The 13,899-nt window shown below is 37.0% G+C and overlaps 2 protein-coding genes across 2 annotated transcripts in view; both read right to left on the bottom strand.

The window, feature by feature from the left end:
* Positions 1–11,208, bottom strand: part of unc80 (unc80, NALCN channel complex subunit) — a 27,542-nt gene extending 16,334 nt beyond the window's left edge. Inside the window, exons 1-17 of the mRNA XM_088031629.1 lie at positions 11,019–11,208; positions 10,921–10,969; positions 10,830–10,859; positions 10,614–10,780; positions 8,285–8,453; positions 8,019–8,235; positions 7,816–7,967; positions 7,620–7,769; positions 7,215–7,567; positions 6,990–7,165; positions 6,731–6,942; positions 6,493–6,611; positions 4,518–4,547; positions 4,202–4,334; positions 3,687–4,153; positions 3,401–3,639; positions 2,843–3,027 (exon numbers count right to left, since the gene is read on the bottom strand). Of these exons, the coding sequence (XP_087887755.1) occupies positions 2,843–3,027; positions 3,401–3,639; positions 3,687–4,153; positions 4,202–4,334; positions 4,518–4,547; positions 6,493–6,611; positions 6,731–6,942; positions 6,990–7,165; positions 7,215–7,567; positions 7,620–7,769; positions 7,816–7,967; positions 8,019–8,235; positions 8,285–8,453; positions 10,614–10,780; positions 10,830–10,859; positions 10,921–10,969; positions 11,019–11,107 (2,937 nt within the window). The 5' untranslated portion in view covers positions 11,108–11,208. The remainder of the gene's footprint in view (positions 1–2,842; positions 3,028–3,400; positions 3,640–3,686; positions 4,154–4,201; positions 4,335–4,517; positions 4,548–6,492; positions 6,612–6,730; positions 6,943–6,989; positions 7,166–7,214; positions 7,568–7,619; positions 7,770–7,815; positions 7,968–8,018; positions 8,236–8,284; positions 8,454–10,613; positions 10,781–10,829; positions 10,860–10,920; positions 10,970–11,018) is intronic.
* LOC148177818 (putative fatty acyl-CoA reductase CG8306) lies at positions 11,182–13,899 on the bottom strand. Its single transcript, XM_088033406.1, has 12 exons — positions 13,845–13,899; positions 13,759–13,806; positions 13,494–13,642; positions 13,417–13,443; positions 13,317–13,353; positions 13,122–13,253; positions 12,822–13,063; positions 12,379–12,776; positions 11,785–12,333; positions 11,480–11,737; positions 11,399–11,421; positions 11,182–11,339 (listed from the first exon to the last, which is right to left on the bottom strand). The coding sequence occupies exons 1-12, from the start codon at positions 13,897–13,899 to the stop codon at positions 11,182–11,184; spliced, it is 2,076 nt and encodes a 691-aa protein (XP_087889532.1).

The following is a 13,899-nucleotide window of genomic DNA, read 5'->3' as shown; positions in this document are numbered from 1 at the left end:
AATATTTTATTGGCTTCAAACATTTAACATAACACAAATGAAAACAACTGAACTAATTTTTGTCCAGTTTTCGCAAACTTTCGGAAATTTTTTCTGCATATTATTAAAAACTGTGCCTAACAATAAAAGAAGTGAACATTTTTAACAATTGCTAGATTCGTTTTATATACAGGGTATTTTTAAAAGGCATGTACGAAAAGAGTGTGGTAATTTCTTGTCACAAATTGAGCCTATTAAAAGAAAAAAGTTTTAGTAAAAGTCTTTTTGTTTTCGAGATAAAATTTCCACTGACTTTAAAGTAAATAATAAATCGAGTTGCTGGTTGCTTTGGAAACAAATCATTCCAGATGCGTTTTTGCCAGTTGTGTAAAAAGTACGTGAAATCTGCACGAAATCATCAAATTTCTTAGAGAAATACGCTTATTTCGATACAAATCGACGATTTTTCGCTAATTTTCGCCGTTTTCTGGCTTGAATTCGCAAAGAAGAGCTCGAAATCTACAAAACCATCAATTTTTATCAAGATTCAACGGCTGAATTGCAAGAAAACAGTAGAAATCTGCACGAAATCATCAAATTTCTTAATAAAATCCGCTTATTTTGATGCAAAACGACGATTTCTCGCTGATTTTCGCCGTTTTCTGGCTTAAATTTGCAAAGAAGAGCTCGAAATCTACAAAACCATCAATTTTTATCAAGATTTAACGGCTGAATTGTAAGAAAACGGCAGAAATTTGCACGAAATCATCAAATTTCTTAAAGAAATCCGCTTATTTCGATACAAAACGACGATTTCTCGCTGATTTTTGCCGTTTTCTGGCTTGAATTCGCAAAGAAGAGCTCGAAATCTACAAAACCATCAATTTTTATCAAGGTTTAACGGCTGAATTGTAAGAAAACGGCAGAAATTTGCACGAAATCATCAAATTTCTTAATAAAATCCGCTTATTTCGATGCAAAAAGACGATTTTTCGCTGATTTTTGCCGTTTTCTGGCTTGAATTCGCAAAGAAGAGCTCGAAATCTACAAAACCATCAATTTTTATCAAGATTCAACGGCTGAATTGCAAGAAAACGGCAGAAATTTGCACGAAATCATCAAATTTCTTAAAGAAATCCGCTTATTTCGATACAAAACGACGATTTCTCGCTGATTTTTGCCGTTTTCTGGCTTGAATTCGCAAAGAAGAGCTCGAAATCTACAAAACCATCAATTTTTATCAAGATTCAACGGCTGAATTGCAAGAAAACAGTAGAAATCTGCACGAAATCATCAAATTTCTTAAAGAAATCCGCTTAATTCGATACAAAACGACGATTTCTCGCTGATTTTTGCCGTTTTCTGGCTTGAATTCGCAAAGAAGAGCTCGAAATCTACAAAACCATCAATTTTTAACAAGATTCAACGGCTGAATTGCAAGAAAACAGTAGAAATCTGCACGAAATCATCAAATTTCTTAAAGAAATCCGCTTATTTCGATACAAGACGACGATTTCTCGCTGATTTTTGCCGTTTTCTGGCTTGAATTCGCAAAGAAGAGCTCGAAATCTACAAAACCATCAATTCTTAACAAGATTCAACGGCTGAATTGCAAGAAAACAGTAGAAATCTGCACGAAATCATCAAATTTCTTAAAGAAATCCGCTTATTTCGATACAAAACGACGATTTCTCGCTGATTTTTGCCGTTTTCTGGCTTGAATTCGCAAAGAAGAGCTCGAAATCTAGAAAACCATCAATTTTTATCAAGATTCAACGGCTGAATTGCAAGAAAACAGTAGAAATCTGCACGAAATCATCAAATTTCTTAAAGAAATCCGCTTAATTCGATACAAAACGACGATTTCTCGCTGATTTTTGCCGTTTTCTGGCTTGAATTCGCAAAGAAGAGCTCGAAATCTACAAAACCATCAATTTTTATCAAGATTCAACGGCTGAATTGCAAGAAAACGGCAGAAATTTGCACGAAATCATCAAATTTCTTAAAGAAATCCGCTTATTTCGCTACAAGACGACGATTTCTCGCTGATTTTTGCCGTTTTCTGGCTTGAATTCGCAAAGAAGAGCTCGAAATCTGCAAAACCATCAATTTTTATCAAGATTCAACGGCTGAATTGCAAGAAAACAGTAGAAATCTGCACGAAATCATCAAATTTCTTAAAGAAATCCGCTTAATTCGATACAAAACGACGATTTCTCGCTGATTTTTGCCGTTTTCTGGCTTGAATTCGCAAAGAAGAGCTCGAAATCTGCAAAACCATCAATTTTTATCAAGACTCAACGGCTGAATTGCAAGAAAATCTAGTTTTTCATACTTCATACTCTTCTGGAACAGCGCAGAACTTTTTTGTCCAGGCATTTCAAAAACACCCAGTATATTTACATATAGATATTATTAAAAATTCTTCTCCTTCATCAATCCCAAGTTTAAGATGACAAAATTATTTATTTAAATTTCGTCCTTGTCAAATAAATTTTATAAAGGCCGGTAAATTAGTGCAATACACAAACAAGATTTGGTATTACATAGAAACAAAACGAATTTTTTTTTAAACTTTAGGTCATTGTTTTACAAATTTAGTCGCTCAACTTTTCCGCATATTAAAAATTATGGCCAATTTTTTTTCATTTTTGAAACTGGACTAACCGTGCAAAATTTAAAATTCGTAATGCACACCATTTTTAACCATTTTGTAACTGTAAAATCCATTAGATATTTGCAAATACTTGTTTTCTTTGCCATTTACCACCGCGTAACTTTTTTAGCAGCACACAAAAAACCGGCGAATTATTCCTTGGTTCATGTTTATTTTGCCTGGACTAAAAGAAGTTGTAGATCTTACTATGTTTTCCGTCGCCTTCAGTTCTTTGGCGGAGTCGACGAATCTTGTGACCAACGGCTTGAAGGTGTGGGTCATGATTTGGCCTTCCACGCCTCTGATACCTCCACCGCCGACGCCTGTGCCAAAGTCGGTTGCATAACCACCTTGTGACACCGTGTCGGACTTGCTAGAGCCCCGCTTCTGGTCTGCACGAAATGTTTAAAGTTTCCAGTTTTGTACACGCATCAATGTACAAATTGATTTTCAAAGCTCTTCTATTCTACTCTAACGTTCAAAACGTGGAAGCGGAAGAGAAAACGAGACCAGTTTTCTATGGAGCACAGCATAGCACATACACTAGTCTTACAAGGTATATTATAAAGTTGAGCCATAAGTTTAACTAGTTTTAGTGTGGTCTGGAAAGGGTGTTGTGTCATCACTCTGTATATAGCAAACTTATGGCCCATTTTTACATGAAGCCCTCGTCAGTTTGGACAGTGTGGTCTGTTTGTGTTGCGAAGAAGTACGAAGTAAGTCAGTTTTGAAAGAGTATGACATTCAGTTTAGTGTCTAACTTACTAAGAGGTGACAGAAGAGAACTGGGGTCGATGCAGTACCCCACGTACGAATGAAAGAACTCCAAAACGTCCGGCAGAGTCTGGAACTTGACATAATCCCTCAGAAACTCCTTAAACTGTTTGGTGCTGGCTCTATTCAACTTCACGAAGATATTCTGACATTGCGTCCGAAGAAACTCAGCTGCTGGTCCTCTTTGGCCATCGGAGCACCCGTGCGGACATCCCAAGTGCTTCAAAACCCTAAAAAAACGTCAGTTTTGGTAACCAACACTTCTTCATTGCCATACTTTAAGATGACGTTCATGATAAGACGATGCGAAGTAAGAGGCTTGGATGTTTGCTCCACGTCACCACCAGCAGAGTTGAAGGGAGCCCCCATCTTCTGACTCTTCCCAGGACTGTTTGTCTGCCCGGACGAAGTGTTGCCAGCAGCTTCGTCTCTTAAGCATTGCTTCAACACTCCGATGTCGATCAAAAGCTCGATTAAATTCAAGATGACTTCTAAGACTCTCAAAGTACAGATTGTGTGGTCACGAAGCGACGCCGTGTGCACTGCTTTGAGCACAACTTGGAGGTCAATATCGCCTTCTTTGGTGATGTAACACGCAGAGCCGGGGGCTTCTGGGACGTCTTCGCCAGCGTAGGTGATGTTGGAGTCAGTCTGGGAGCGAGTTAGACTAGATTTGCGCTCCTGCCAGCTCCCGAGTTTGCTGCCGGAGAGGCTTGCAGCGTCCAGTTGGCTGTCCATCGAGCCCTTTTAACACCGAAGAGTATAAGAATCACAACGGTAAAATCGCCAAACCTGTCGCTTTAGATAATCCGGCGATGGGGTTGGTGTGTGCTCCGTCACAGTGATGATGGGATTCGCCATGGGTTGGGATGGGCGCTCGAATCTGCTGGGTCTTCGGCGGTCCCAGTGGATCTCCCCGATGTATCTACACCAAAATGAAAGATTTTAACACGCGCGTTTTGGAAGAGCGTAAGCTTGAAAGCAACTAAGCTCGTTTTTTAGCAAAGGCTTGTAGCATCTAGTCTAGTTGGAGATTGGCAACATTTGTTCAACTAGGACTACGTTAGGCTTGTTGAATAAACGTGAGCACGATAGATGCACTACTCACCCACCAGAGGTTAACTCATCTATTAAACAGCTAAGAAAGACAGAATACATGAGACGCTCAAGACAGACAAGAGTAGGCGGCAACGAAGGAAATGAGCTTAGAAGCAAAATGGCTCGCCACAAAAATTTAAAATTCCAAAATTTCGAACGTTTATAACTCGGTTGTTTTTTGTCGTACGTCGATTTTGAGCCCAGTTTTGGAATCTGTGCGAAATTTTGCGTGAAATGAAACCAAATAACTCAAATTTGCTCTAAAAAGAAGCGAGATATCGACGGAATTAGATTTGGACAAATTAAATCTAAAAGAAACCTTTAGTCGAAAAAAATTATTTTTTAAATTTAATAAGACTTGATTCTTATACATGTAGAAAGACGCGAGAAAGACAATGGCGCTAACTGTTTCAAGTTATCTTTTTTAGTTTTAAAGATATTGGACTTTAAACATTTGAATAAACAGAAAATCAAATATACAAAAATTTAAACGGCCCTAACTTGGTTATTTATGGGTCGATCTTAACGAAACTTACGTTTTTGGAATCTACGTAAAATTCTGCGTAAAATGAGACTAAATAACTAAAATTTGCTCCAAAAATAAGCCCGATATCGACCGAATTAATTTTGGACAAATAAATCCAAGTGTAATACCTCTGGTCGAAAAAGTTATTTTTTTTTTAATTTTCAAAATTGAGATAAAATTTGATTCTTATATAGAAAGACGCGAGAAAGACGATGGCGCAAACCGTTTCAAGTTATCTCTTTTAGTTTCGAAGATGTCGGACTTTAAACATTTGAATAAACTGAGAATCAAATACACAAAAATTTAAACGACCATAACTTGGTTATTTGTGGGCCGATCTTAACGAAACTCACGTTTTTGGAATCTACGTAAAATTCTGCGTAAAGTGAGACTAAATAACTAAAATTTGCTCAAAAAATAAGCCCGATATCGACCGAATTAATTTTGGACAAATAAATCCAAGGGTAATACCTCTGGTCGAAAAAGTTATTTTTTTTTAATTTTCAAAATTGAGATAAAATTTGATTCTTGTATAGAAAGACGCGAGAAAGACGATGGCGCAAACCGTTTCAAGTTACCTCTTTTAGTTTGAAAGATATCGGACTTTAAACATTTGAATAAACTGAGAATCAAATACACAAAAATTTAAACGACCATAACTTGGTTGTTTGTGGGCCGATCTTAACGAAACTCATGTTTTTCGAATCTACGTAAAATTCTGCGTACAATGAGACTAAATAACTAAAATTTGCTCCAAAAATAAGCCCGATATCGACCGAATGAATTTTTTACAAATAAATCCAAGGGTAATTATTACCTCTGGTCGAAAAGTTATTTTTTCAAGATTTTTAAAATTGAGATAAAATTTGATTCTTGTATAGAAAGACGCGAGAAAGACAATGGCGCAAACCGTTTCAAGTTACCTCTTTTAGTTTGGAAGATATCGGACTTTAAACATTTGAATAAACTGAGAATCAAATACACAAAAATTTAAACGACCATAACTTGGTTATTTGTGGGCCGATCTTAACAAAACTTACGTTTTTGGAATCTACGTAAAATTCTGCGTAAAATGAGACTAAAAAATTTAAATTTACTCAAAAAATAAGCGAGAAATCGACCGAGGAAGTTTACAAATCGGTATCAGTGGTGCACTGGTTATGAGCCATCCCGCCAATGAACTCATTTCTCTTGCAGCTGCCTGTACAAAGAACTTTGATCATTAGTACGAGCTAATAATCCAAGATTTACAAAAGTGGAAGAGACAACACTACACAGTGGTTCAAAAATTTTGTGTTTAAGTAAGTACGAATAGTGAGAGCATTTCCGCTAATCTCGTAGTTTGAATAAACAGAAAACAATCTCCAAACTACGAAACTGGCGAAAACTGGTACAAAAACTACACAAACACGAGACAGAACTGTGTTGGTTACATGTAAAATAATTGTGATTGACTCACCTCAAACTGGGCATACTTTTGCCCTTAACTAAATTGCTGGCGGGTTCAAACATCCTCGACATCGCCGAGCTCGGTCTGGATAAATGTTCATCTCCTGTATCCAGACTTCGATGGTATTCCTGCAAAACTCCCGTCTAAGTACCACAAAGTACCAAAATTACAACAATCAACACTTACAAGGTACTTCAAGCAACACAGAAAGGTGATAAAGTGACAGTAAGAATGAGAAAATACATACACTAAGCATTCTTCTTGAACCCACCGCATGCTCTCCTAGAGGTTTAGGATCGTCTTGTCCGATTTTCTCCAACGCTTTATCAGATTTCGATAGAAGTTTAGTTTCAACAAAAGCTTTGAGATCTGCGATCTTCATCCTCTTCTTGGTCTTTTCACTAGCACGTCTTACATGAACTGGTTCGTCTGTGCGTTTAATTTGTGTGTAGGGAGATTCTAAAAGTAGTAATCTCAGTTTATTAAAACGGCGATAAGTTGTGTACCTGCAAGAAGCGACACGTCTTTCACCTCCGGAACTTCAATAAAATCTTTGTTGTTTTCCTGCTTTTTGATTTCCGTGCTCTGGTAGAGAGAGATTTCGATTTTCGGGATTGGGAGAGAGTTGCTGCGGCGGCGGGGCTGTTGTTGGGCGGCGGTTTCTTCATTGATGTCCCTCAACCTAGGGGAAGCTAAATTAATAAAACTTTATTGCCAATCTTCATAATCACCGGTTGTATAAGTAGTGGAGGGACCAATAAATCCCTTCTTCTTGCCAATGAGTGATAAACAAACATCTCAAGACCGCAACATCCAGAAAGGTAGCCGCTGTTATATCTCCAGTTTGAGTCAGCAAGGTCTTCCGCGATCCTTCTAAATCACCAGCGGCACCTTCAGTTGACGCGTGTTTACTACTATCAACTGAGTCCTTATCCGTGGAGGAACTCGAAGTTTTGATAAAACCAATCTTCTGCGGAGGTTTTCCTGCTTTGACTTCAACGTTTGGGGTTGGGGGTTCCGCCACCTTTACGTTATTCTTCGCGGTGCTTTTTCTCATCGCCAGTTGAAAGAGACTCGTTTCGGCCTGAAAAACTCCAAATTAGTTGGAAATCCGACTGAAAACTCAACGATTTTACGGTGTAAATGGAAGGGTCCCGAAGGAAACCATCGGATTCGTGGAGTGATGGTAACCGGAAAATAACAACGTGTTCTTCTTCAGTACTGGAGCTTTCCTCAGGGATCGTTTCCGGGAAAACTGTGTCTTTCGGGGACGAAACCCAATTATTCTAAAATCGCAAGAGGTGTTAATTGGTCTGTTAAGTTCTCTTGTACCTCATCATCGGTGATTTTGGTAATCGTGGCGGTGACTGTAACAGTCGCCGCCGAAGAACTCGTAGTGAATAAGTGCTGCTGTTCGGAACTCGAGGCGCTGATGCCTTGACTAGGGGGGCTTTCATGGCCCAGTGCGTCCCCGGACTGTTTCCCTGAAAATTTTACCAGTAAACTGATTTTTTGGGGGTTCAAATAGAACTCACGTCCTAAAAACACGTCTCCAAACTGCGTCTTCTGCTTGCCTCCCTTCCCTAATAAATGCTTCGGTTTTGGTTTGCAATGGGAGGTAAAACACGGGGCTTCAGGATGTCGGAATTCCCACATGGCTTGCCAAATTTTTAGACCGTTTTCCAGGCGGAAATTTTGGAAGTCTGATTCTTTCAGGAGGTGGCAAATTGGGGCGAAGAGGTACACGAAAAGCTGCAATTTTGTTAGTTTTATTGGTGTTTTTGATTTGAAAGGCACTCACGGTTATTGTGGGGACTGAAAATAGATAGAAGAATGGTGAAGTGTGGTAGAGACCTTTTTCGAAATCGCTGTCGGCGCATTCTTCAGCTGCGTCCAGAATTATCCAGTGTAAAGTGTACATTAGTTTGGTTTCCACTGCTCCAAGGCTCTGGATGTTCCCGTCTTTCATTCTAGAAGCACAAGAAAAGCACTCAAAGTTGCAAATTCAAACATTTTCACCGGCAACTAGTGACTGTTAATAAGAGTTTTAGCATGTTTTTTGATCTTAAATTTAAATTATGAAAGTGAAATTTGGGGAGGCTACTACTTCTAAAGTGTTCATTATCTGTGCCAAAATACAAAATTTTAGAACCAGAAATACAAATTTTCGAAAAGTTCATTTTAGAACAAACCATAAACTTTCAACTTTTTATTATTAAAACTTGTATCTTTGTCAGTTTTTAAGTTAGAGCAATGAAATTTGATGAGGTGACTACTTCTAAAGGGTTCATTATCTGTGCCAAATTGCAAAATTTTAGAACCGAAAATACAGATTTTAGAAAATTTTATTTTCGGACGAAAAAAAAAATTTCAACTTTTTATGATTAAAATTCGTATCTTTGTTAGTTTTTGAGTTAGGACAATAAAATTTTATGAGGTTACTACTTCTAAAATGTTCATTAACTGTGCCAAATTGCAAAATTTTAGAACAAGATATACAGATTTTAGAAAATTTCATTTTAGAACGAACGAAAAACTTTCAACTTTAAATTATTAAAATTCGTATCCTTGTTAGTTTTTAAGTTATGACAATGAAATTTAGTTAGGTTACTACTTGTAGGGTGGTCATAATCTGTGCCAAAGTTCAAAATTTTAAATCTAACAATAGAGATTTTAGAAAATTTCATTTTAGAACGAACGAAAAACTTTCAACTTTTAATTATTAAAATTCGTATCCTTGTTAGTTTTTAAGTTATGACAATGAAATTTAGTTAGATTACTACTTGTAGTGTGGTCATAATCTGTGCCAAAGTTCAAAATTTTAGACCAAACAATAGAGATTTTAGAAAATTTCATTTTAGGACGAACCAAAAACTTTCAAATTTTTATTATTAAAATTTGTATCTTTGTTAGTTTTTGAGTTAGGACAATAAAATTTGATGAGGTTACTACTTCTAAAATGTTCATTAACTGTGCCAAATTGCAAAATTTTAGAACAAGATATACAGATTTTAGAAAATTTCATTTTAGAACAAACGAAAAACTTTCAACTTTTAATTATTAAAATTCGTATCCTTGTTAGTTTTTAAGTTATGACAATGAAATTTAGTTAGGTTACTACTTGTAGTGTGGTCATAATCTGTGCCAAAGTTCAAAATTTTAGATCAAACAATAGAGATTTTAGAAAATTTCATTTTAGGACGAACCAAAAATTATCAAATTTTTATTATTAAAATTCGTATCTTTGTTAGTTTTTGAGTTAGGACAATAAAATTTGATGATATTACTACTTCTAAAATGTTCATTAACTGTGCCAAATTGCAAAATTTTAGAACAAGATATACAGATTTTAGAAAATTTCATTTTAGGACGAACCAAAAACTTTCAAATTTTTATCATTAAAATTTGTATCTTTGTTAGTTTTTGAGTTAGGACAATAAAATTTGATGACATAACTACTTCTAAAATGTTCATTAACTGTGCCAAATTGCAAAATTTTAGAACAAGTAATACAGATTTTAGAAAATTTCATTTCAGAACGATCGAAAAACTTTCAACTTTTAATTATTGAAATTCGTATCCTTGTTAGTTTTTAAGTTATGACAATGAAATTTAGTTAGGTTACTACTTGTAGTGTGGTCATAATCTGTGCCAAAGTTCAAAATTTTAGACCAAACATTAGAGATTTTAGAAAATTTCATTTTAGGACCAACCAAAAATTTACAAATTTGTGTTGTTAAAATTCGTATCATTGTTAGTTTTTAAGTTATGACAATGTAATTTGGTGAAATTACTGGCTCTAAAATGTTTACTAACGGTACCAAATTGCAAACTTTTAGAGCAAGAAAAACAGATTTTAGAAAATTTTTTTTAGGAGGAACCAAAAACTTTTTACTATTAAAAATCCTATCTTTGTTAGTTCTTAAGTTATGACAATGTAATTTGGTGAGTCACGAGAAAGTTCCTAGACCTGCGTCCACTGGCAACACTGCCGTAGATGACAAAGATCGCTTTTTGATTCAAACGCGCCACGCTAGTCGGTAAAACTGGCATCTGCACTTTAAAAAAAACCCGCGAAAGTTCAATTTACAAACCAAGAACCAAAAACCATTTTCCAACTCAATTCGTACCTATTAAATAACAACGAAGCCGCTGAATGCATAACATGTGGAAGAGACGCTTGTATTAACCGCCAGCGAGGAATTGAACGAATTGCTTGAGACAAGTCAGGTTTCAAACCAGTTTGAAGATTCTGCACCAAAACTCTCTCAAACATTTTGCAAGCTTCTTTGAGCTCCTAAAATTATACCGAAAATTTTGAGATTTTTTTTTTAAATTTGACTTACATGATGACCCGTCATGGAATGCTGACAAAACTAAAAAGAAATACAAGAAATAACAGTTACCTCCACCTCCAGTAGAGACAAAAGAACTTACCATGCACGAAGCTTCGTGAAGTTTCCCCAATTTGGGCTTAACAAATGGGCTAAAATTGATCGCAATTAGTAAAAAATACGAGATTAAGTAGCCCTAACCTTATCTGTCGCCACAGAAAGACTTGGATGGGAACAGGAAGAGCATCATCGCTGCAAGCCTCATCTAAAGACTTGTCGGAGTCCATCATTTTATTGTTAATAATATGAAGAAGATCTTTTAGTTTGGTAGATATTTCGGTCTAAACGGTGCGCTTTGAGCGCATCACTTTTGAGCCGGTTTCGCCAATATTGATTTGTTTTCAAGAGCTGGATGCAGGATGTTGACAACGCGCAGAAAATTTAGAGCGCTTTTGCTCTTTAAATATGACAGCTCTCCGGAAAAAGAAGAAAGTTTCTTTAATAACATTCCTTTATTAGCGTCTGTTAAAATACTAATTTACAAAAATAATAAAGAACGATGACTACGAAGAAGAGTTTACAGAAGACATCCAAATATTTATACCTAAAAAAAAATAAAACAAATTGTCTCTTCTTCATGTGAAGATCTTCACAAAACTCACATTTTCACGCGTTTTACGTCAGTCAGAATATCTTCATCTCGATCTTTCATAAAATGGCGGCGAACAAATAAAGCTCCTTGGTACAAATAATCATGAATATCAAACCCATCGTTGGTTAATTGAAACATTTGTTTTTCTGTTGAATTCAACAGACTACGAGCTGCGTTGCTGTTCGTTTTGTCAAAACACCATTTCCGGTTTCCGTAGTACTCAAACATTCTGTAAGATTTCCAAACCCGCTTCTGAATTCTCACCAAACTGAAGGAAAATGTTAAATACAATCACTATCAAGTGTTACGACTTACAAGGGCTTAACACCGACAAGAAGAAGTATGGCGTCTACGAAAACCGCCGGTACCAGTTGAAAGAAAAAGAAGGACAAATTATGCGCGATTCTCGACTCCTTCAAAGTACCATTAGGGTACCAAAGAATTTTGCTGAAAGCAATTTTATTTATTTGTTGTTTGGACGCATCCAACACCGTTTGCATGGTGAGTCCTAACAGTTGCGCGTCTTCAGAAGCTGTAGCGTTGTAAATTCGCCGAGTTTTGTACGTGTAGTTGTCGTAAACAGCGACAATTAACATGTTTGCCAAAACATCAACAGGATAACAGTCGATTAAGATGTCTTTGCGAGCGTACATAGTCCTGATGACTCCTTTGCCTGCACCTACAAGTAACCCTGACATGTTATTCAAGTTCATTGTTAACCCAGGAACTGGTTCTTTCCACATTGGTACCACCACTGAAGGTCGTGTGATGATGACCGGCAACTCGTCCATGACTTCTTCGATCAGAGCTTCACCGAGAGCCTTCGAGAAGGTGTAATTGTTGTTGCTCCTCTCCCCTAACAATCTGAAAGATAATCATAAGAGAACAACCCCCAACTGTCTTAATTACTTCTTGCTGGTGCTCTCCAACACGTCTTCCTCGAGTAACTCGCAGAGTTGGATGACACGGTGAGGGTTATCAGGCCGCGGGTACGTCTTCTCGAAGACGATCTCTTGGTTTTCGTGGCAGAACGCCGTGGAGATGTGACAAAACGCCAGCAACTTCTTACACTGCTTCGCCAACTCCAGCATCAACTTCGTGCCTCTGACGTTGGTCAGAATCGTGCTTTTGAAAGAATCCTCGAACTTCACAATGCACGCTGCATGGTAGATTATTTCAGTTTCCTCTGTTAATCTCCGGCGGTCTTCCGGCGAGAGACCCAACTCCTCGAGACCAACATCTCCCGGAATTCCCACGACTTTATCAAAAATCTTTTCGCCGTGCATCTTCTTGACGCTCTCGAACAGCTACGGAGATAATAAGAAGTGGTGTTAACCTCCTGGAGTTCTTACCGGTCCTCGGAGGATTTCCTGGAGACGCTGAGTGACATTCTTCCCGTGTTTGTTGCGGAAGAGGACGTAAATCTTGGAGCATGAGCAAGTTCGTAGTAATTTTTCGATGAGGACTATTCCGACGAAACCGGAGGCGCCCGTTACGAGGACCGTTTTGCCGGAATAGAACTCGAGGATTCGGTTGGGGACGGCGGCGTCGTACATCTTTAAGTCAGACTGAGCGGAATTTGGTACAATTCCGGCTAATAACGACGAATTTTATCCTTCAAAATCTTGTTTTTTTTTGTGTCTAGTGGTAACAGTAAGAAACCTTGAAAAGTGTTGATCTCTTAGATCGGTCTAATTTAAGGTCGAAAGGTCGACAACAGTCTTGAAACAAGTTTTGATCAAAAATTAATAAAAAATAGTGAAGTTTTTGGTGCTTTTGTCGATCTAAAATTGTGTGTTAATTGTAGAGATTCTGGGAAGCTTGAAGGATAGTTAGATAATAAAAACACGATAAAAATAAAGAGATTGGAAAGAAATAATGGAGCTAATTAAGTAAATTATTAATTCGTTTAATTCGTTGGTGGCGTGCCTTAAAGACTTAACGCACTTCCTCTTTCAAAAGAGGCGCCTTTGACTTAAAAAATCAAAAATATTAAAAAATTTTTTTTAATTTATCCAAAATGCACTAATAAAGTGATCTTTATTCACTGATTTGAGATAGAAAAAGTACTCTATTACTCTCCAGAGACCATACAGAAAATTATGCTGCATTTCCATGACATCAACGCAAACATAGCTTCCTAATTGGTATAAATTTGTCACTGCTGTCACTTCTGTAATTTTTTTTAATGTTCTAGTTGCAACCAACAGAGGCTTTGGATAAAATCTAGTATTATATTCGAGTGTAAGGGCAAATTATTCACTCCAAAAATAATTTGCGCCCTTACACTTTTATATAACAAATATCTATTATCCAAAATGCAGTAATAAAGTAGTACTTTATTCACTCATTTTAGACTAGTAAGGGTAGATTACCGAATATTGGATGGTTGCCTAATATTGGATCACTCAGTTTGGAAAAGCGAGCCAT

Source organism: Gnatocerus cornutus, chromosome 3, assembly GCF_029298725.1.
Source record: "Gnatocerus cornutus isolate USDA-ARS CGAHR chromosome 3, icGnaCorn1.1, whole genome shotgun sequence".
Taxonomy (NCBI): Eukaryota; Metazoa; Arthropoda; class Insecta; order Coleoptera; family Tenebrionidae; genus Gnatocerus; species Gnatocerus cornutus.
Note: the sequence above shows the minus strand (reverse complement) of the source record. Positions and strands in the feature narration are given on the sequence as shown.